Below are 21,015 nucleotides of genomic sequence, written 5' to 3' on the forward strand. Positions count from 1 at the left end.
GAGAATTTTCGGCAAAAATGTGAACGAAAGCATAAATAATGTTAAAGCTATACATTTCCCCCTCATTGCTGTGAATTTAGATAGTGAATATTTTCTTCAGGCTCCAACTCCAACTCCAACAAAAAAAGCTTCTTCCTTTCACATGTACCTGTTGTCATTTGGTGAAATTTCCTCAAATAAGTTCAGGTGGAGACAGTCGGAAAAATAATAATCGCAGTTTCCGCACACCTCATGAAGGCAACATCGGCGGACACTCCTTTAAATAAAACCGGAAACGAGGAAGAAGTAGTTAACAAGCTAGCTTAGCAACACTGAAGTGTTCGTAAAGTTTCATACTATTCCTTTTGAAGACTACATTCCCTCAAAATCTTAACAATGTCGGGATCATCCAGCATCGTAGCGATGAAGAAAGTCGTGCAACAGTTACGCCTTGAAGCTGGCATAAACAGAGTTAAGGTTAGTCACTGGTTTAGACCGCTAATCATTTAGGGCGTGTGTTGTGTTCACTTGTTGCTTTCTTTTTGTTGTAATGCCGATGATGTGACCCAACAGACCCGCTTTATTTAGGTTACAGAGCTGTTACAGTAGACATCATGGGATAACTCTCCGGTTGTTTCCCACAGGTGTCCCAGGCCGCAGCGGACCTGCAGCAGTTTTGCCTCCAGAACGCCCAGCAGGACCCTCTGCTCACCGGCATGTCGTCCAGCAACAACCCGTTCAGACCGCAGAAAGTCTGCTCCTTCCTATAGCACCGACTGACCGAGCCTCTGCCTCTGTGAGTACCACAGCAGCCAGACCAGCTCAGTTCATTCTCTGTGGTTGTCACAAAACTTTCACCACCTGTTTTCGATCACACCCATCGATTCTTACAACATCTTATTCACTCAGATGAACGTTAGTTACAATATTGAGCAGTGGTAGTAGAGAAGCACCAATAGATGGCTGCACTAGAAGCTCTGACTTCAGTTTGAACATCTTGAAAAGACACATTTCTCCACATTTATGGAGGGTTTTAAAGGCCAAACCGCACTATATATAAATACATTAATGATTATTCAATTTAATACTTACAGAGACATTGTGTAGTTTTGTGGAAGACATTTTAATCATCTTCAATGAAGAAAAAAGTTTTATGCCTTAACAAAATCGCTTTCACAACACAATTTTATGCTGTTTAACTTTGTTTATATGTGGCAGACCCTGCCACCTTTCTAGCTTCAAACAGTGTTCTGGGGACCGTATTTTCCTCTGAGAACAGCTTGTTTATTCCCTTATGGAAAAGATCTTTTTTTTAATTCTGTATTATTACCTCATTAATATTGTAAATATTAAAATTCTGATTTTGAATTTCTTCCCCAAAACTACGTAGTGCTCATGTAATTGTCACCATAGATAAATGACAAATTAAATATATTAATGTTAAATTTGTGTACTTATTTATTTTATTTATTCACACATTTATTTATCTATTTACAAATGTATTTATATTTATTACCATGTATTTAATCTACATAACTGTGTATTTACCAATCAGTATGGAGGGTTTTCTAGGGCAGAAACTAAATATATTCAATATAGAAATAATTCTGTAATTTATTTCCTAAATAAACAATTAAATAAAAAAAATATATAATTGATGCTTGTCCCCATGAATAAATCCTGAATGAAGACACATGAAATATGAAATTGTAAAAACTGTCTGTGTATTGATTTATGTACACTTACCTATTCATAATTTCATTTATATTTAGGTTTAATATGTTATATTTATAGTCTGTAATACTGTCACCAATCACTAGATGGGAATCTTCTACACCACTTAGTGCATTATTTTATACACATTTCCTTCTTCTGCCTGACATGATATCTGGGAAGTTTTAGATCATGACTTGAGCATAAATAGTTATATGGGTTTCAGCAATTGGCTGCAAAACACTATTGATATCAATATTTTACCATTATGGAAACTGAAATGTAAGTGTTTTTCTTGGCAAGTCACTTATTGTCCAAAGTAACACAAGATTACAAACATCATTATTTACGGAAAAGGAAAAAAACACAGACACTTGAAGACCAACTGCATGTCAAGTGTTTTTTTTTCTTTTCCATAAATAATGATGTTTGTAAACTTGTGTTACAGGATAGGCATGTCAGAAAAGCTTTAACTGTTTTTGTACCAATATCACTTATCACTACATTAGGATGGAAATGGTTTCAGTTTCTTAACTCCTCTGACAGTAGCTGAAAACCTTTTGGTTATTGAAGATGTCTTCTTCTTCTTTGGAAACACTGATCAACATTTTTACCATTTTCTGACATTTTATAGATCAAACAACTAATAGGTTAATCGACAATTAAAAATGAACATTATTTGCAGCCCTAAGTATACATACGTGTGGTGCTACACTACAGTACCTGGAGCAGCATGTAAGAGACCATAAACTAATTTCAAAATTGTTGGATGACATACAGTTCTGCTTCTGAGAAAAATGTTATTTAGCTTCGACTAATCAATGTGATGGTCTGGCAGGTTGTGGACGTTGTGGTGCCTTGTAGAACTGGGCTGCAGGACCTGCGCTGTGGACTGGAATCGTCTCAGGAGTGTTCGGGAATTTGGGGACAAACATCTAACTTAACAGTTTTTTTGTTTTGTTTTTTACTTTTGCCTTTGTAAAATCTCACACAGAAACATTTCCAGGTGCTCATGTGGCACAGTAAATGTCTTAACCTTCTTAGAAGGCTTAAAAGTAACTAACCCATATCAACACACACGTGCCTTTTGAATTGTACATTTTATCATGCTGATTTTGAGAAGAAATAAATGGTATTTCCACATTTTAAACTTGCAGCTACATGTTTTATTAAAGAGTATATACACATTTAGAAAAGTGTTTGTGTCATATGCTATTAATTTGAAAGTCCCGTCACATACAAAAGCAGCTGCACTGTAGACAATTTGAAGGACTTCCACATTTCCACACACTGGCTCCTTTGCACTTAATTCACTGCAATTACATCGACTTTGAATGTGGCCCAAAATTTACCAAACAGTTTATGAATATGATAGGAACTTAAAAGTCAATACAAGTCTGACATACAAGATAACACACTGATCCGAGTTTTCAGGTTATAAAGATTCCTGTGGAGTCCCAGCATGTCTCCCGACTAACAGAGATGGAAAAAGTCCTTGTTATGAGCTACAGGCTCCTGTCCCACCACTCAAGTCTCCAGAAGGAATCACAGATGCAGCTTTATAGAAGCCATGTCCGTGTGTGTGACAATCTATGGCGATGTGCTCTCATAGAATCCAGTCATGAGCGTTCAACCTCCAATTGTGTGTAAACTGTTGGCTACTAGTCGTCCTCGAATCTGGATATCCACTTTAAATTCCATCTGTACAAAGCCACAAACAGCGGTAATATCTTGGATAAGCTGGTTGATATTTTGCTTTCAAAGCTGGAACTTCCGTCTGCAGGCATCGTTCTCATGGCGCTGGAAACAGAAAAATGTTATCTTTTAGATTTACAGGAGAAAGCCTGGGACATTACTCAAATGTTGACTCGCATTTAAAGAGTGCTTTTAACATGTCACTAAAGTACATTGCAAACAAATATGAATGCTGACAACTCATGCAGTTTTTGCAGTAGTCTCCCTGCCAGAGTGGCATGAAACAAATTACTATTGATAAAGAGCCGACATTAGATATACAGTACAGCTCTTCTTGCATCTCAAAGAAAAATGTAACAGCAGGGAGACTCACCTTCAGGACCCACTCGTACTCCCCAAACTTTGAGTCAAAGGTGCCTTTCTGTAGAGAGCGCAGCTTGAGGGTGAAGCGGGGTCCAAGCTCTTGAATGCCAACTTTCTTCTCATTCTTGAAGATGTACCTTAAGAGATCCAATAAACTGTTTAATATTGGCCTTCTAAATTTTAAGAAAAATCTTACACAGCTTCTGAAAATGGACCAAAGGTCACAGTTAAAATTCTCACCTGTGGAATCTGAAAAAGACGAAGTCTCTCTGATTGTGGAAGGTGGCGACCTGTCGGCCCACAAACTGGGGGTCTTGTGGAAAGAGAGCGGCAAACAGCCGGCCGATGCTGTGGCCCAGACGTGTACTGAAGTTGTTGAGGATCACCTCTGGGGAGTGTTCAGTTGGCTCTTTGCCTCGTCTCTGCAGAGAGGAAACAATAATTAAGATGGGATCACACAGAAACATGCTATATAAACCCACTATCATTGTCATGGTGTTACACATTTAATCAGAACAGAGACGTGGGGGAAAGAGTTTGGATTTAACAATTTACCTTCATCTCCTTACGTAGTCTTACACTGCTGACCTTGAAGTGTGCCGTCGGCCCATCAGGTAAATGACAGAGAACCAGACCATCTTAAGTCACAGTTAAGGGAGCAGACATTAAAAACAGCTCAGCTAGTCAAAGTTTGCCAGGGTAGAGTCGTATTTAGTTACTCGCTGTGACTTTCTAGGGTTCCACCAAATGTCCTCTGTTTAAGTGCTCTGTTAACGCAGGTGTGTGCATCACTTCATTTGCAACAAGCAGGAGAGCAAACCAAACCAGGTCTGGTCTGAAGCAAAATATTTTGTTCTATTAAACCATGATGTGAATTTTGGAAATGGTTACACCTATGGACTACAATGCTCTGGAGTTATTGGAAATGTCTGATCACACAAGTCAAACAATCCTATGCAGCCACGACTGGAATAGTATAATACTAATAATATTAGTGCCACCTAATTTTTATCTGAAACTGCGCAGGAATAGTGGGTTTAAACAGAATGAATACACATGCAAGAAAAAATGGATGCATAAAAATAATTGAAATGCCAACATTATTAATGAAGCTTTGGACTATTTGGTACTTTCATACTCATTATTGAGCTTTCTTTAAATAAAAGTGGTCTGAAGTTGGTGAGATTCAAAGGCAGAGTAAAGTTGCCTTGATTTGATTAAACAGAGTCCTGACACAGCTGGGTTTGAGGATACTGGGCACTTTGCGATCCTCGTTGATGACCACGACGTAGGTGAAGTTCCTGGCGATGCACTGAGGGACGACCCTCTTCAGGGCCAAACCTCTTCTGTAGTACACGTGGGCGTTTGGGATCACTGTGGCCAGCTGCTCACAAAACCTCACCGTCCTCTGAAAGAAACATCAGAGAAGGATCAATGTGTTAAACAGACACAGTTTGAAAATGATGTGAGACATTGTAACGCAGATGCCACTTCACTACCTCAGGACAATTCCTACAGCGTCTTTAACATGTCAGTCACACACTGAAGGTACAACAGCCTCAATGTTTTATTACCTATTCTGGCAACTTTGATGAAATAATGAAAAGTGTCATGCAAACACATATTTTTCTGAGCAGCTGCCACTTACCCCTCTGGGTCTGTCTGATGTTGTGATGAGCACTTTGGGGTTTGTCAGCCCGTTGAAGTAGGAAGAAAACTCATCAGTTCCCTCGTCAAATGCAACCTGAAGATGACACACAAATGAATGCAGATTCAATCCAATTATAACCTGAGATCATTTTTCAAGCTCAGCCAGATTTGGGCCATACCTCTTCATCTTCTGGGTTGACTGTTGTCTCGTCGTACACCCTCTGGTTTTCTATCGTCTTCGGGACCTCTTTTGGTGGTGCCTACATTAGGGACAGAATAAAGGAAAAAAATGAATGCCCAACATCAACACTACTACTTTATATAATGGTAAAATATATTTAAGAGTAAGAGTGAAATGAATGGCGTCATTTGGGACAAGACAGAGTAAAAAAATAAAATAAAAAAAAAACTCACCTTGTCACCTAAAGCTTCCCTTTCTTTTTTCTTCTTTTTCTTCAGCTGTATCTTTTGCTGAAATATGAAGACAGAGAAAATGTGAACACAGAAAATACAGGAGGATTGCGGTTACATCTAAAAAACTAAATTGATTAATCGTCAGAAAATTATGAACAGCAGTGAACAGCATATCAACAACAATATCATTGATTGCGAAATGTTAGGGCAGGACAAATTTGTGATATAAATTTTGGATATTGCCTGATTTATAGCGATATTGGACATTTTTACCCCATCAGTATCGACGCATGCCTTAAAAATTGAGCATTGGTCGTTTTCGAAGTTGCGACCTGAAGATGCCACCTTGGTCTCTTGTAAATGGTAACAGGCATTTAAAAAAAAAAAAAGTTTTCAGACTAAGATGGATCCAATACCTATCTGATAGACTGATCAACAATGATTATACACTACTCAACATTAGTCAATGATATTGGGATGTGGGTGCATATATGCATGTGCATAGGTATGCACTACAAGTCAAATGAAATGTGTCCAAAAATATTCACAAAACAAAAAATAAAAATTCAGATTCGTCACAGAATCTAGTGAAACACTAAAAAATATCCCAATACCCCCAACTAACTTTAAGGTTGTAGTGTATTGCATGTATAAATCATAAGTCATGAAATCATACTGCAATATAACCAATTTCTAGAGCTTTTAGATAAATATCGTGGGGAAAAATGTCAAACATTTTCCTCTAAAATGTAGCATGGCACATAGCATAGCATTGAAGCTCCCAACTAAAGTACATCATATTTGCAGTGAATGTTACCTTACACCTACACTAAATATGATAATATTAGGAATACTCTCAGCTTAACACAGTGCCATTCAACATGAACCAGACCTGAACTTTATCACCTTACATGAAGAGGGTATTTATGACAAGACTGTCTGTTATATCGGACTGCATTGGTTCAGCTAGCTGTAAGTAATAAGCTAGCAGCTAAGTGTACAGTAGCTTAGTTATCTTACTAATGACAGCGCCACCTACTATAGTCCTTTTGTTACCTTTCTTTTCTCCTGCTTGAACTTCATGAACATGACGTGTCTCCGCTGTTTATTCTTGATTTCGGACACACTGAAGGTGGGGGGGAAAGCAGCAGCTGCCTGCTCGCTCTGCTCCATCTTCTCCTCCTTCTTCTCAACAACTCCGCTGCCTTCTCCATTTCCCTCCTCGCTTACCCTCTTCTTCTTCGGCGTCTTATTCTTCTTTTTCTTACCCTTGTTGTCCTGACTCACGGGGACCTCTGTGATGTCCATCTTGTGTCAGTTGTCTGTTTTGGCTGTTATCTTTGCCCCTCACGTGTGTGCTGCCTGTCGCCTGTTCGTGTGTTCACTACCGGGGACAGGAAGTGACCGAGTTGTGGTCGTCGGAGAAAATGTGGTGGGGACACCTAGTGGTGAGGAGGAGTATAGCGGGGGGAAAAGTCCACACCTACAGAGGCTCCTCTCTAGTAAAACAAGGCTATAACATATGCCGAAATTACAAGAAGGCCCAAGTAATTAAGAATGTGTCAAAAAGAGCACTTTGCAAAGTTAATAAAGTCTCTGCTAACTCAACAACTCACAAAATGGAGAGATTTTATAAGGGAGTCTGGGGAACATCTCTCCCTCTTAATCTCCTTGCTGTTGTTGACTGTAGTTGATGTGGCTGCTTTGACCTATAATACATTGGTGTTCAAGATTGCCGTCTGCTGTAGTGCAAAATGTTCTCAAATTATTGTTAATCATTGTTAATAAGGACCAGATCTGTTGTTGTTAGCAATGCTGGCTCAGGTGTGCCAGAGCTGACCAATAAGAGCCAACTGTCTATTCAGGAGGGGGGGGCACCTTAAAGAGACAGGAGCTAAAACAGACCAGACCATGGAGAAGCTTCTTTCCCCAGGCTGTGAGACTCCTCAGTTCCTCCCTCCACACTCCACACCACTCCATGAGTCCTGTTTTTTGTTTTGTGTTGAATGATTTCTCTATGTTTGCAACCTGGTTTGTAAATAAATGACTAATAAATATTTTTATTCATGTACAAAAGCAGAGTTTAATCAATAAATGCTTTCATTTAATAGTTTATTTCTTATGAAGATAGAAGTGACTTCTGAAACAGGACAAACTGAAAGACTCCAAGCAGGTACATTAAACCAAGGTGGTCTCTGGAGGTCATCTGCATCTAAAACCAAACGCACATGCAGTTATACCCTAACTATAATCCTCTCCTATGGGCCCTACTTTATGGAATAAAACCTAATCAACATTGAAGTCTGAGGACTTTGAGTCTATTCGTTTGTACATGCAGTGTGGTTAGAAGTCCGAGCCCATCTTGCTCTGATGAAGACTTTTTTTCACAGTTTCTCAATTCATGTGAAGCCAGCTCATTTTTACCTAGGGCCCCTTAAACCGTTCAATCCATCCTTTGTCAAGAAAAACAAAACAAAACAAAACAAAACAAAACAAAAACAGAAAACAACAGCAGCAACAAAGAATTTGTAATTTATTATTGATAAAATCATTCATTTCAATTCATTTCATCTGGAGTAATAGTAGCATGATTGTATAGAACGTTAAGTTTAATGCTTAAGACGTGATTTTGAAAATAAAAGCATTGCAGATTTTTCATTGATTAAAATACTTAAAACACTCAAAAGAGATCAGTTACAAACATTAAAACATGAAGTAGAAAACATACAAAATGTCAGCTCACAGCAGTTTTAAGTCTGGATATGTAATGACATAGTCAATATGATATCTGACTCCAGTCTTGTTTTAGTTTTTGTGCAGCCACACTTTTCTTTACATTTTGATAAAACTGGTGCCTTTAAAGCTCTCTGTGTTCAAAATCAGCTTCATCTGCACATGGCTCATACTCTCTGATCAGTGCATAGAAAGCCCTCCCAACTTTAACATCATTAGTGCAGATCGCTCCTCCACCTCTGCTCATCTGACTCACTTCTCTGTTCATATCAGCTATGCAGGTCCAACCTCGATCAGGTGTCACACACCACTTGGAGTGATCGACAGTATCACTGAAGGGCTTCCCACTCGGGAGCTGTACTGTCTTCACATTGTACACATGATGACTGATGGTGGTGCTGCAGTTTGAAGGCAGAGGGCGACGCATCCTTCCCCAGCTCTTAACATACAGATTCTGCTGCAAGTGGTTCACAATAAGGCCGGAGTAGAGATCTACAATAAAACAAAACATATTATGTATAAATATATAAAAAATCAGTCAGGACAATATATTAGAAATACATTTCACACACAAGAATAAAATTGCAACAAAAAAGCAGTGATATACAGAGAATAGTTTGTTGTTGTCAACAGTACAGGCAGCCTGACACTTCCAGGACGAATAAAGGGTCCCTGTGGATCTTCTGTGTCGTGCTGGAAGCCGGTTGTTAGTTTATGTTAGCGGGCTCCATTTCTAAGCTAACGATAGCGAAGCAGAGAGAGGCACTCGAGAACGTGCATAAAGTCACATCCTTTGGACTGTCACAGAAAATCCGACCCGAGTCCTTCACAAAGAAATCAACAGTACAGCAGCATTAAACAACTTAACAAATCATCCACAGGCTTGAATAGGCAACCAAGAGAGACGGGAAAGATCTAATTTTTCATGGCATGACCACTAAAAGTGATTAATACATGTAAATTACTAAAATTATTACATAGAGCCCCTTTAAAGTGTAAAACTGTTCCCAATTTTGCTCTGTTAAAAAACTTTCATCATCAACCTAACATGAAATCTTAACACTTGAATCCTGAAATGTGTGTTGAAAACACTCACCATCCCCAAAACGTGTGTATTTTGCAAAGCTTGAGAACGGTTTTCCAGCCACTGAAGTCAGCGGCATCACACGATACCAGGGTGCCGTTTTTGGGTAGCAGCTTCGCTGTGCAACACATCGCAGCTCATTGTGAAAGGTTGTCGGGATGTCAGAGTCAAATGAATAAGCGTGGATGTACATGAGCTGCAATCCTAAGAATTCAGTTGAAAATTGCATGATTATATATTTGGCAAATAACTTTGATCAGTAAACAAGATTGCAGTATAACTGGCGGTGACCAACCTATTTCCTTGAATTTATCATAGGAGTAAGTCACACACATGAATGTTTGAGCGTTGTCATTTGCACTGTTTGGCCAGAAGGTTCTTCTACTGGCTGGAAACTTTGGTGTACTGTGTGAGAGCCAAACTCCAGTTTGTTTGTCCAACATCACGACTCCTTTAGGAAGAAAAACAGTAGAAAACAACAGAAACAGAGTTTTATTGCAGTATGATGTTTGTAATGCAATAAGGTGAAACACTGCTGCACTCACCTTTACTGTGGCCAAATGAGTTGGAAGCGCTACCTTCTGGAGGCTGGTCATTATAGAGCATGTATCCAAAGCCTTCAGTCTACGACAAAACATTTCTCTGAATCAGTGTCCTGAATTAATCAAAGTGCTGTACAAGAGACTCGTTAATACGTCACCTTTGTGGCATAAAAGTCAAAAAGAGGTTTCAGGGTGTTTGCCAGAGTGCCAGTGTTACTGTTGATCTTCTCTCTGCTGGGTTCCCATCCTTTGGTGCTCCCATCCATATACAGATACGACAAACCATCATCAGTTCCTTTGGGCAGCTTGTATAAAATATACCTAATGATACAGATTTACATCATTTATTCATATTATGTATTCTGCTGACACTGAGAATAGGTGAAAATATAAATTGCCAAATCTCAAAATTTCCACCAACCAGTCCACCTCGTTTCCAGCGTCATTCCTGCATTTCACATCTGAATCACACCCTTGAAAAAGGATCCCAACACTTAGAAGGAATCTCATCATTGTTCCCTGAAACAAACATAAATCATGATAGAATAAGATGGACAGGAGGTGGTCCAGACACCATTCATCCTATTACAAGACACTGCAACATCAAAATGATGTTATAATTGTTATTTAAGGTGAAAAGGTTCCATAATGTGGCTTTAAAACCACATACAGGGAAGACTGTCAGCGATTCGATATGTACTTGAACACAGAAACACAAGTCTGTGCATGAACCTATGACTTATGAATGTACTTTTGAGTATTGCCAAATTGAGAAAGTAAAAACAATTGGTCTTAAACTCGCCAGTGATTCTGCCTTTCATGAAGGAAAACTACTGTAGCTGTGATACATATTTCCAGCTAAGGCAAACACAGAGGTAGAATCTAGAATCTGTCCAGGAAGTGAGAACTTAAATTAAGAGCTGATGTTGTTTTAGGTCAGCAGGTTGCAAAAGTTGGTTTACACTTTCCACACGCTGTAACTGTAACACAGAGGGGTGACAACCAGAGGTGGCAAAAGTGCATTCATTCTTTTATCAAGTAGAAGAACGGATACTAAAAACAGGAAATAAAAAGAATACTTCAACTACTTTACTCAAGTAAAAGTAATAAAGTAGAGGCTCTAAAATGTACTCAAAGTATAGAAGTTAAAGGGGACATTTCTACTGCTCGTTTCTGTGCAAAGCTGAAGCTGAGCCTTTGTCACTTCACACCTTTTCTCCTCATTCGAGTCTCCCTCTCTGCCTGTTTCCGTCTTGTTGCTTCCTTTCTGTCGTTTTTGTCTTGCGACATCTGCCGTGTGTGATATGCACTGACATTGAAACCAGTCCTGTGATGTTGGCAAGGCGGCGTGCAATAAGGCAAAATAAAAACAACTGATAATTCCCCTCAAATGCATTCAAACTAAAGTAGCGAGCATGTTTTGAAAATGTAAGGAAAGTACAGACATCTGAAAAATCTACTTAAGTACAGCAACAAAGTATTTGGTACTTCCCCTCTGAACAGTGTAAGTGTCAGTAAAGTCTTGGGCAACCACAGCCCCACAGAGCAGCTTCAGGGCTGACTGGCAGATTGTACACGGCTCTGAGAGATGAACATCATTCTTTCAAAAGATATTTCCTCGTTTGCTTTTACAATGATAGTAGGAGAGATTGTTGCTGTTTTTAAGACTTTGTAATAACATATGCTTTGCATTATTTTCCCACTCATTCAAACCAGTCAGTGACCATTTGTGCCTCTGCATTCATCATGTTTCTTTCCTTATTTTTACCTTGAACTTGTTATGAATGTATCACAGATTCTTTTAGGCACCACCATCAGTGGTTATGAGGAACACTCATTTAATTTCAAAGCTTTTTTAAGAATTTCACCTATGATTTTGGAAGAATGTCAGTTTAAACAGGAGGTTGAGTTACCAGAGATCTGCATTTCTATAGAGGAACTTCCTGGACCAACAAGATTAATGTCACAGATATCGCAACAACAATTTTCAAGAGTATGACATGTCAAAAAAACAGCAAACACATTAAAACAACGTCTCCTCTCAGCAGCAAGTATGTTTATAATCCTGACACTGGAACAGAAGAGTTCATTTCAATATTCTGATATATGTATATGTATAAATATGCATTTTAACAATTTAAAGTTGTATCTATAAGTATTTTGAGCATAATTTTAAACATGTGAACATTTTACTCACGTATTCAGCCATCATCAGCTCTCTTCACAGTCACCTATACGTCTGTTTTGCAAAGCTGCCTTTCAAAATATCTCATTGTGAAATGAAACTGACACCCACATCTCTTATATTTCATTTACTTCCTTGTTATGAGTTCGAGTGAAAATTATTCATTGACTGAGAGCAGAATGCTGATATACCTGTTGTAAAATGTGAACAGTGGAAGGGATTTAAATGCTGTGTGGGAAGTAGGACCCAGTTTATGACTGAACTCTTGTATCAAGGCTCAGCAGAAAGACTGGTCATCATGAAAGTGAAAGGTGGTTTCACAAATGGTTTTGATAACAGTGACATTACTGCACCCATCTGGCACTTGCAGGGCATTAGAACAGATAACATGCCAGCAAAAAGGAACTGAAGGCAACACGAAAAAGTGCAGCAACAAAAGGTTCATTTTGTTGCGGTCACAGTCTTCACCTTTTTGTAAAATCACAAAACATTCATTAGATTGGATGTTGATGGCGTCTGTCTTTCAGTGATTCAGGGAATGTTTCATGGAGCAAACTGCTTTCTTTTTCAGAAACACCACACACACTCACACTGACTCACCAGTACAACACCAGTCTGATACGCAGCTGGCCACTGGGCAAGGTCCAGTGGAGAAGTTTGTGGTTACGGGACTTTATTATCATGTTGTCTGTAATCTATTTATTTAACCGACTTGGCCAGGTCTCCCTTCAAAAAGACATAACTGACCTTAGTGGGACTACAGTGATGACACTGAAACGCTTGTTTCTTACATGTTTATTATTCAAACAACACAGTCACATCATACAGCCTATGTAACATTGTAAAAAAAGACAAAAATTACACAAATTCACACAGCTGGTGGAATAAACCATATATTCTTCACGTCAAAGGCCTCAACTGATAATATCATGCTTAAAATGTTGTGGGATTTTGGCGCCCCAGTGCAACACCACCGTCGTTAATACAAATCCCAGGTCTGCAACAGTTTGCCAGACGTAAGGTAGGTGGCTAACTACAAACAAAACTCATTACGTTAAAACAATGTTATGTGTTGAAAACGTGTACATTGAAGTAAACATGTATGTAACGCTGTGATCCTACCCTCTCACTGAAGTCACATAGTGCAGAAACAAGTGACGGGGGGTTGGAGTGTCAGCGGTTCAATATGTACTTGAACACAGAAACACAAGTCTTTGTGTGAACCTATGAATTATGAATGTACTTTTGAGTATTGCCAGATTGAGAAAGTAGAAAAATTGGTCTTCAACTTGCCAGTGATTCTGCCTTCAATGAAGGAAAACTACTGTAGCTGTTTATATATCACCAGCTGAGGCAAACACAGAGGTAGAATCTAGAATCTGTCCAAGAAATGAGAACTTAAATTAAGAGTTAAACTTATTTTAATATTTTATTTTATTTTATCTTTTTAAATTGATGTTTAATTCAACCCTAACAGGATCTAACTTCACACATCAATACACATTTAGTCCCATACATTCAAAATAAACTCAAACTCAAACCATGCTGTGTGAGACTAATCCAGTACCAATAATCCTATCTTTCTCTCTTTTTCAACAACTGATGTACCAGTCCACCGCCTGTCTGAAGGCCTTGTAAATCAGGGGGTTGTAGGAGCAGACCAGCCCCCCAGCACGCCACATTTGGGCTTCCTCCCTGTTCAAATCCCCCAGGCAGGTCACCTGGTCCTCATAGGCCCATGACACGCACCACTTTGAGTGGTCGTAGTGAGACTGGAAGCGGACCGGTCCGGGGAGCTGAACCCTCTTGATGTTCAGGGCGTGTCTGGGCAGGGAGCAGTTGGAGGGCAGCTCGTGACCTTGTGTCTGCCAGCTCTCCACCAGCAGGTCGGCATCCAGAGCCTGAGCCACCCAGCCTGTGTAGATGTCTGAATGAATAACAGAGACGGGGTGAGTTAAGCTTCATTGACATAAAATACGACATAAAAAAGCAGACAGTAAATGTAGGTCACACAGTTAATTAAACACACAAAAATAGTTGAATGTTTTAAATAATATTCCAACAAATTGTTTATGTATCTTGTTTTGGTAGTTTTATAGATAATAAAAAAAGAGAATTAACACATGACATGAAATCATCTGCATTTGCTGTCTTAACTTACCTGAAGTAAAGTACAAGTACCTCAAAACTGTATTTAAGTACAGTACTTGAGCAAATGTACTTAGTTACATTCCAACACCGAGTTTAGAGCAGTGACCACACCCAAGATAAATCTGAGCGGTCATAAGATGATTTAAAGTGATGAGAAAGAAAAAACAAAAACTCTGTTACATTCCTGACTGATTTTTTCTTCTATTTATCAACAAAAAGCAGGGTCTTCTGAAAATCACACAAATTAAGTATGTGAGTAAGTAAGGTTTTCTGAAAAGTTCCAAAAACTGTATATATTCTTTGTACAGCAGCCAATGAGCAATTAAATGTCTTACTAGTAAAATATAAATGACCAAGATTATATGAGGAATATCTTACCATCCACAAAGCTTTCAGATTTGACAAAGCTGACAAACTTGTCTCCTCGGATTGTGAAAAGTGTTGTCACACTCTTATCTGCTGCCGGTACTGGTTTGGTGCCCTCACATAACTGCGCGAGCTGCGGCAGGTCGGCCGAGAATGCAGCAGGTACAGAGCAGTTGTAGAAACGTGGGTAAAGATACGCCAACTGCTTTGCTGGAGAGGGAGGAGAGAAACAAGAGATGCCGTGTGTTAGGAAACTAAAGGGTCCACTAGAGGGAGCTGATTTACATTTTACCTGATTGGGTTTGAATTCATTATTAATTTGCTGTATATTATATCTGTGTCTACAAGAACACGGCTATACAAAAGATTATTTTCTTTCCATGTTCATCTATTAATTGAATTGTTTTGTCATGTATTTTGTTAATTATCTAAATGCTTCATGTATTCCAGATTTTCTCTGTCCAACACAAAGTCGAAGTGGGCCAACCTAAAATCTTCAGAGTCAATTTTATCAATGAGACTGACCTCACTCTCCTAATCTTGCTGTTTGTTTGATGGCAAAGAAAGTGGATTCTCCAAAATGTTGTGATATTCCTTTAAAGACCTGTTTAACCATTAACATGTTTCTTTAGCTGGTAGAACTTGAAGATACTGATTAATGTCACAAAATACACGTGATCACAATAAAAAACAAATGCATCACGGATTAAAACTCTACATTCGTCAAACCCTGTAATCATTGCAGGAACACTGTGGACAATATTTAATGACAACCAGACCTTGTTTAAACCAAGAGAAAAAAAAAGTGTGTTTCATTTGGCCTGTCGCTACAATTTCCACAAGAGTCAGAGAGTAATATAACATAACGTGTATAAAACTTTAATACATTGTTGTCATCATCAATGGTGGTTGTTTCAAAATGAAGACAACTCCCATCATCCCATGCAACTTGCTACTTGCCATTGCTTTGATCTGGAACAGGAAACTGTACAAGATATTGCCGCTTTATTAGTGATTATCAAGCACTTATTAATGCCATGTTCTCCAAGACAATGTTCTACAACTACCAGGCCATAGGGTCGTCAAAAACCTCAAAATATCAATACATAACAATTCTGAATATGTGAAATGGATTCAATACTCCTTTTTTTCCAGTATCTATTCACCAAATGCATTTTTTTGCTATCGTCACCTGCAGCGAGTTCACACACATGCACCGCTGCAGTGCCCACATAGCTTCACCTCCTCCAGAAGTGAATTAACTGAGACACTGCTGTTCTTAACACGCAGTAAACAAGCCTTGTTGTATTTGTCTGTTAATAAAAATCTAAAATGTAATACCCCATCGATGTTGGGGCAGTTTTTACTAAATATCAACATTTTTCAAGGTATTACATCGAAGTAAGAAATTCAAGTATTACGACCCAACCCTACATGAACATAATTTGTTTTGAGCAAGAGCTACTGTAGAACGTCACACACGTGGTGCCCTGGCAGCTCGGCTGGTAAAGCGTGCACAGAGTCTGTGTCCTCAAATCCAATCTGCGGCCATTTGCTGCATGTCAACTCCCCCATCCTGTTTCTTGTCATCTCTCCGAGCTGTATTATCTAATAAAGCCACGAAAAGGCCCCCCAAAAAAGGAATGGTGAACATATAATTACTTGGACACTGTTAACACTTGAAGTTTTGTGCCTTGTTACATAAGAATAAACCATATTTATTATGTGTCATTAATTGAGAATGACTATTCTTTTGGTGCTACCACCATTCAAGGCCCATACTGAGCAAAGCATATAAAGATAATAATTCAAGTACAACAAGTTCCTTATTTACTATCAACAAGCAGTGATCAGGAGGTTACTGAGGAAACCCTAACCTTAACCCTGGCATTAATACGTACTTTATAATGACTGGTAAAAAGCCAATATGCATGTTGATTAGAAACTAGTTAAATGCTGTGTCTTTTCTAATTTTAAATCTTATTAATAAACAATATTTTTCCTTCACAAGGTTTAACTGCTGGACACAAGATGTCTCCAATTTTACTAACCAATTTTCAGTGTATGCGCCTTATGTTTTTACATCATACTTGTTTAATTTTGCCTATTGGATCATGAGTTTTAGTGGAGGGGGGCGATTATAATAAGAGACTAGACCCTTCAAACATTGAAGACATACTGCAAGTCATGTCTGTATGGACTGACATAAGACCAGACCACTGTGTAAATGTTTTCTTGTTTTTCAGCAAATAGAGAATTTTGCAAGTTGCAGTCTGCCATGTGTACAGAACTGTCGAGCCCTGTTACCTCATGAGCGTTCACTCACCTATACTCAGGAACTGATCATAGTGGTAGGTCATACAGAGAGCAGTCTGGCCGTTGACTTTGCCAGAGGAGGGGTAGAGGTAGCCCCTCTCAGGGAACGAGGGGAAATGGGGGATGCTGTGCGACAGCCAGAAACCTTGAGAGCGATCAAAGAGCAGAACCCCTGCAGGATGCACACAAACGACACTCAATGCACGTACGCTGAAAACCAGCATGCAAAAACATTTTCATCAAAGTCATGTCAGGGAGGTCGATAACCCAGAGTCAACAGCAGTTATCAGACGGATGCTCTTTGCCTGTTTCTTCCCCCTGAAACTATATTGATTTGGTCTTTTTTGCAAAATCAAAGCATTGCCTGGAAATACACCTGTCACAAAAAACAGTGCACAGGTCTTTGAATGCATCATATGGCAATCATTTTTCATATTAGTATAACCGATGGACAACTACAAAATGTGCAATCTGACGCTTTTTATCCAGATCTTGATAAAAAAAATTATATATGTACCAACATAGATGATGAAAAATGACTGTTCTGTCTAAAACACACATTAACTACAAATACTGGACTGAATAGTGTGTGATAATATTGTCTTTTAAATGTTCTAACATTATCTGTTGTGAAGAGTAGTAGCGTCTTCATACAGACACAATCACAATTCATCCTATTGAAGTCAAATCAAACCTTCAAAACTGCTGCAAACAAAGCCGAATTTTCATAATTCAGTGTACCTTTAGTGTGTCCATATCCTTGGAGGTATTTCAGGATCGGCGGTCCATCATTGTAGAGTGCGTAGACTGAACTGTTAGACTGAGGGAAATCATTGTTTTATACAAACAATATGTGGAGGGGGATTTTTCTTCAACATTTCAGTCATTTTGTTTAATCCAGCCTGTGTTCAGCTTGTTTCACCTCGCTGAGAGCTAAGTGCCAGGATCAAAGTCTCACATTTGTTTATTAAATGTGAGCTCAAGAGCCAACAGACAGTTAGCTTAGCTTAGCACAAAGACCGGAAACAGGGTATAGTCTGAACTGTTTCCCTGAGCACCTCATGGTGATGACAAGACTTCATCAGTCCTGGCCAGTGATGGAATGTAACAAAGTACATTTACTCAAGAACTGTACTAAAGTTAAATTTTGAGGTAGTTATACTTTACTTGAGTATTTCCATTTTCTGCTACTTTAAACTTCCACTCTGCTACATTTTGGAGGACAAAATTGTACCTTTTACTCTTTGGTTACTAATTACGTTGCAGTTTGCATTCTGCATCAGAGCCAAAGTAGCACATTTCTAAATTAATTCATTTTATCGGCAATCAGTAGAAAACCCACTAATTTCAATAATTAGAGAAATGCTGAATATTGTATCCGATAATTGGTCAACCCATTATTATTTATGTATGATGATGATGATAAGTAATTTTTGATAACAACTACATTTAATATCAGACACTTTAAGATTTTACTCTTGTACTATATACAAATAGTAAATGATTTTCACGGTTACCAAAGTAATATTTTAACATGATATCTTTACTTTTACTCAAGTAAGACTTTTGTGTATTTTTTCCAACACTGGTTATGGATAGTTTGGCTCATAATCCCTCACCAATGTGTCATTTACCGTTCAGGCTGGGGAAGCTCGTTAATGTCCGGCTTCAGCTCAGTTCCCCACAGCAAACGGAAATAGTGTCTACTCAGCAATCTGGCACCAGCATCAGCTCTGTTAAGTCTGATTAAAGCCTGATGCAGGGGCTCCATCTGTCTATACACAGGAGTCAGAGGATAAACCCCACTTAAAGAACAAGGACGTGATCTCACCATGTAGACCTTTCCCTCATAAAGCTGGTTGAGTGTGCTCCCTATGGCTCCTTGACTGGTGTTCACCATGAATTTACTCATCTGCCAGCTCCCCACTGAGGAGTCCAGGTACATGTAATCCACCCCACTGCCCACCTCACCAATCAGGTACCTGGGCAGCTTGTAGATGATAAACCTGCAGTGGAAGGAGGGAGAAATAATGTTTTCTTTTGTATTTACCAAAATAATGTAAGAGATTTTATTTTGATTTCATGTCCAAATATACAGTTTATCTGTTTATCCTCCAAAAGGCCGAGCACTATATCTTGAAGCGTCTAATTGTGCCATTCTCAGTCAGTTAACTGCAATAAATCATATAAACTCACCAGTCAACAGGCTCACCAGCTTCATTTCTACAGGAAATGTCAGCACTACACACTGTGCAACACAAAAGCACGATAATAATCTGTGAGCATAAACTGAAGCGTGCGGCCATCATGTACGACTCCTCCATGTAGAGTGAACACAGCAGAGAGCAAAAAAGGGAATTCGAAATGTTTTGTTACTTTGTGTGTTTCATGATTGGGCAACTTTGAAAGTGAATGCAGTGCAGCTGCATGTAGATGCAAAACAGGAAGTCATAAGATGTGATCACATGACAAAGGGACAATAAAAGGACAGTGAGAGTTTAATGGATCATAATTAGATTAAATGTTTGGATGCTTTCATCGGCTCTCAATCTATGAGTCTACTGTAGATGCTGCATCTTGATTTATCCAGTTATTATCCAGATTTCAGTACGAACACTTCATCTTTCAGGTCATCTTTTATTAGCGATGGGGCCGCTGATCACTGAACTGGAAACCATCTGGTGGGAAACTTTCACCTGCGAGCAAGAAGAGAAATGAAACTCTTTGATTGAACTTTGAACTTTTTCAGCAGCATTGATTTAGGCTGATTGATTAAATGAGAAGCAGATCTTAGCGAGAGAGATTTAACTTAATTAGACACAAAACTGACATTGAGCAGTTTCCCCTCTAATCTCTCAGATTAAGAAAACCACAAGTGGATGGTAAAAACTCTACTGAACTCTAAACTCTACTCTCTCTACTGAAAGTAAAATACATGTAACAGTAAATTATTGACATAGAGATCACATGGCAAGAAGTTGAATTAAAAACATGTAAGGTAACATTTTTTATTCAGTGTTTGAGCTCAGTGACTTTGTGGCTGCGTGTCCAGACCACATAAAAATGAAAAAATCTGTAACCACACGTATGTTGGTTTGCTTTTTAATCTTCTTTTCTTATTATATTTAGGCTTTGGCCACAAGGGAGTACTATTTTAAGATAGAGTTAAAATAGATAAATAAAGATAAAGATATATTTATAATTATATATACTGTACAAAAGACTTATCTGCATAAACTGTATCAGCAGATGGTCTCTGGACAATTATTACAGAGGTCATAGTTCACTTAAACTCATTGTAGCTGGAATTTATTTCAGCATGTTTACATACACCACTTTTAAACAAAGCACACTTTGTACTTTAAGCGTCCATTAGTTAAAACTTACAGTTGTATTCATGGTTAATAAATCAACTGCTTGTGTTTTATAAATCAATGAATTGCCAGGTTGTGAAAAATCTCCTTAACTGGTATTTATCAAGCAGCACCCCTCCAACGGACTGTACCATCATTTACCTCCTTGGGAAGGTCTGCAGAGCATCTGGACCCAAATCCATTTATGAAAAACTTGTTAATATTTATAACTGCAGACTTGATGGCTCCATAGAGGGTGACCAACCCATTACCCATCATGTATGACTAACATGACAAAGACACACTCAAGACATGAATTAAAGTCTTAAATTAAAGCAAAGACTAATGTACTTTACATTAAAGGTTGTGTCGTAAATTTGTATGATCGAATTTGAGCCCTTTCTGAATGATTTCTGAGAGCTCAGTTATCCAGTTTCCATCCAAACCTTGTGCGCAAGTCATGAAAGGAGC

General features: G+C 38.6%; 4 protein-coding genes across 4 annotated transcripts; 1 reads left to right on the forward strand and 3 right to left on the reverse strand.

Moving 5' to 3' along the window:
* Positions 1-264: 264 nt before the first annotated feature.
* LOC311259208 (guanine nucleotide-binding protein G(I)/G(S)/G(O) subunit gamma-5) lies at positions 265-2,842 on the forward strand. Its single transcript, XM_084356190.1, has 3 exons — positions 265-456; positions 624-775; positions 2,531-2,842. The coding sequence occupies exons 1-2, from the start codon at positions 376-378 to the stop codon at positions 747-749; spliced, it is 207 nt and encodes a 68-aa protein (XP_084212316.1). The 5' UTR covers positions 265-375; the 3' UTR covers positions 750-775; positions 2,531-2,842.
* Positions 2,821-7,213, reverse strand: rpf1 (ribosome production factor 1 homolog). Its single transcript, XM_084356189.1, has 9 exons — positions 6,871-7,213; positions 5,815-5,871; positions 5,580-5,660; positions 5,399-5,494; positions 5,005-5,158; positions 4,306-4,388; positions 3,991-4,172; positions 3,761-3,887; positions 2,821-3,492 (listed from the first exon to the last, which is right to left on the reverse strand). Exons 1-9 carry the CDS (start codon positions 7,120-7,122, stop codon positions 3,451-3,453), a joined length of 1,074 nt encoding a protein of 357 aa, XP_084212315.1. The 5' UTR covers positions 7,123-7,213; the 3' UTR covers positions 2,821-3,450.
* A 1,178-nt stretch (positions 7,214-8,391) lies between these two features.
* On the reverse strand, positions 8,392-10,686 carry LOC311258305 (deoxyribonuclease-2-alpha-like; the record flags this gene model as incomplete). The annotated part of the gene is made up of 6 exons (XM_084354463.1): positions 8,392-9,039; positions 9,644-9,835; positions 9,927-10,082; positions 10,177-10,255; positions 10,332-10,494; positions 10,595-10,686. 6 exons carry the CDS (start codon positions 10,684-10,686, stop codon positions 8,672-8,674), a joined length of 1,050 nt encoding a protein of 349 aa, XP_084210589.1. The 3' UTR covers positions 8,392-8,671.
* A 2,451-nt stretch (positions 10,687-13,137) lies between these two features.
* LOC311258401 (deoxyribonuclease-2-beta-like) lies at positions 13,138-19,569 on the reverse strand. The gene is made up of 6 exons (XM_084354651.1): positions 19,388-19,569; positions 19,023-19,197; positions 17,933-18,011; positions 17,202-17,363; positions 14,888-15,085; positions 13,138-14,285 (listed from the first exon to the last, which is right to left on the reverse strand). The coding sequence occupies exons 1-6, from the start codon at positions 19,513-19,515 to the stop codon at positions 13,951-13,953; spliced, it is 1,077 nt and encodes a 358-aa protein (XP_084210777.1). The 5' UTR covers positions 19,516-19,569; the 3' UTR covers positions 13,138-13,950.
* Positions 19,570-21,015: the final 1,446 nt, after the last annotated feature.

This window comes from Pagrus pagrus (genome assembly GCF_965226575.1).
Source record: "Pagrus pagrus genome assembly, chromosome: 6".
NCBI classification, from domain to species: domain Eukaryota; kingdom Metazoa; phylum Chordata; class Actinopteri; order Spariformes; family Sparidae; genus Pagrus; species Pagrus pagrus.

Bases quoted from the DNA above. Each gene is read 5' to 3' on its own strand.
- LOC311259208 (XM_084356190.1), top strand. From the start codon at position 376: ATGTCGGGATCATCCAGCATCGTAGCGATGAAGAAAGTCGTGCAACAG. The intron at 457-623 runs GTTAGTCACTGG...TGTTTCCCACAG, and splicing joins CTGGCATAAACAGAGTTAAG to GTGTCCCAGGCCGCAGCGGA.
- rpf1 (XM_084356189.1), bottom strand. From the start codon at position 7,122: ATGGACATCACAGAGGTCCCCGTGAGTCAGGACAACAAGGGTAAGAAA. The intron at 4,173-4,305 runs GTAAATTGTTAA...TCCTCTCTGCAG, and splicing joins GACTACGTAAGGAGATGAAG to AGACGAGGCAAAGAGCCAAC. The intron at 3,493-3,760 runs GTGAGTCTCCCT...TTCTGTTTCCAG, and splicing joins AGTACGAGTGGGTCCTGAAG to CGCCATGAGAACGATGCCTG.
- LOC311258401 (XM_084354651.1), bottom strand. From the start codon at position 19,515: ATGGAGGAGTCGTACATGATGGCCGCACGCTTCAGTTTATGCTCACAG. The intron at 19,198-19,387 runs GTGAGTTTATAT...CTTCCACTGCAG, and splicing joins GCTGGTGAGCCTGTTGACTG to GTTTATCATCTACAAGCTGC. The intron at 14,286-14,887 runs GTAAGATATTCC...TTATTCATTCAG, and splicing joins ATCTGAAAGCTTTGTGGATG to ACATCTACACAGGCTGGGTG.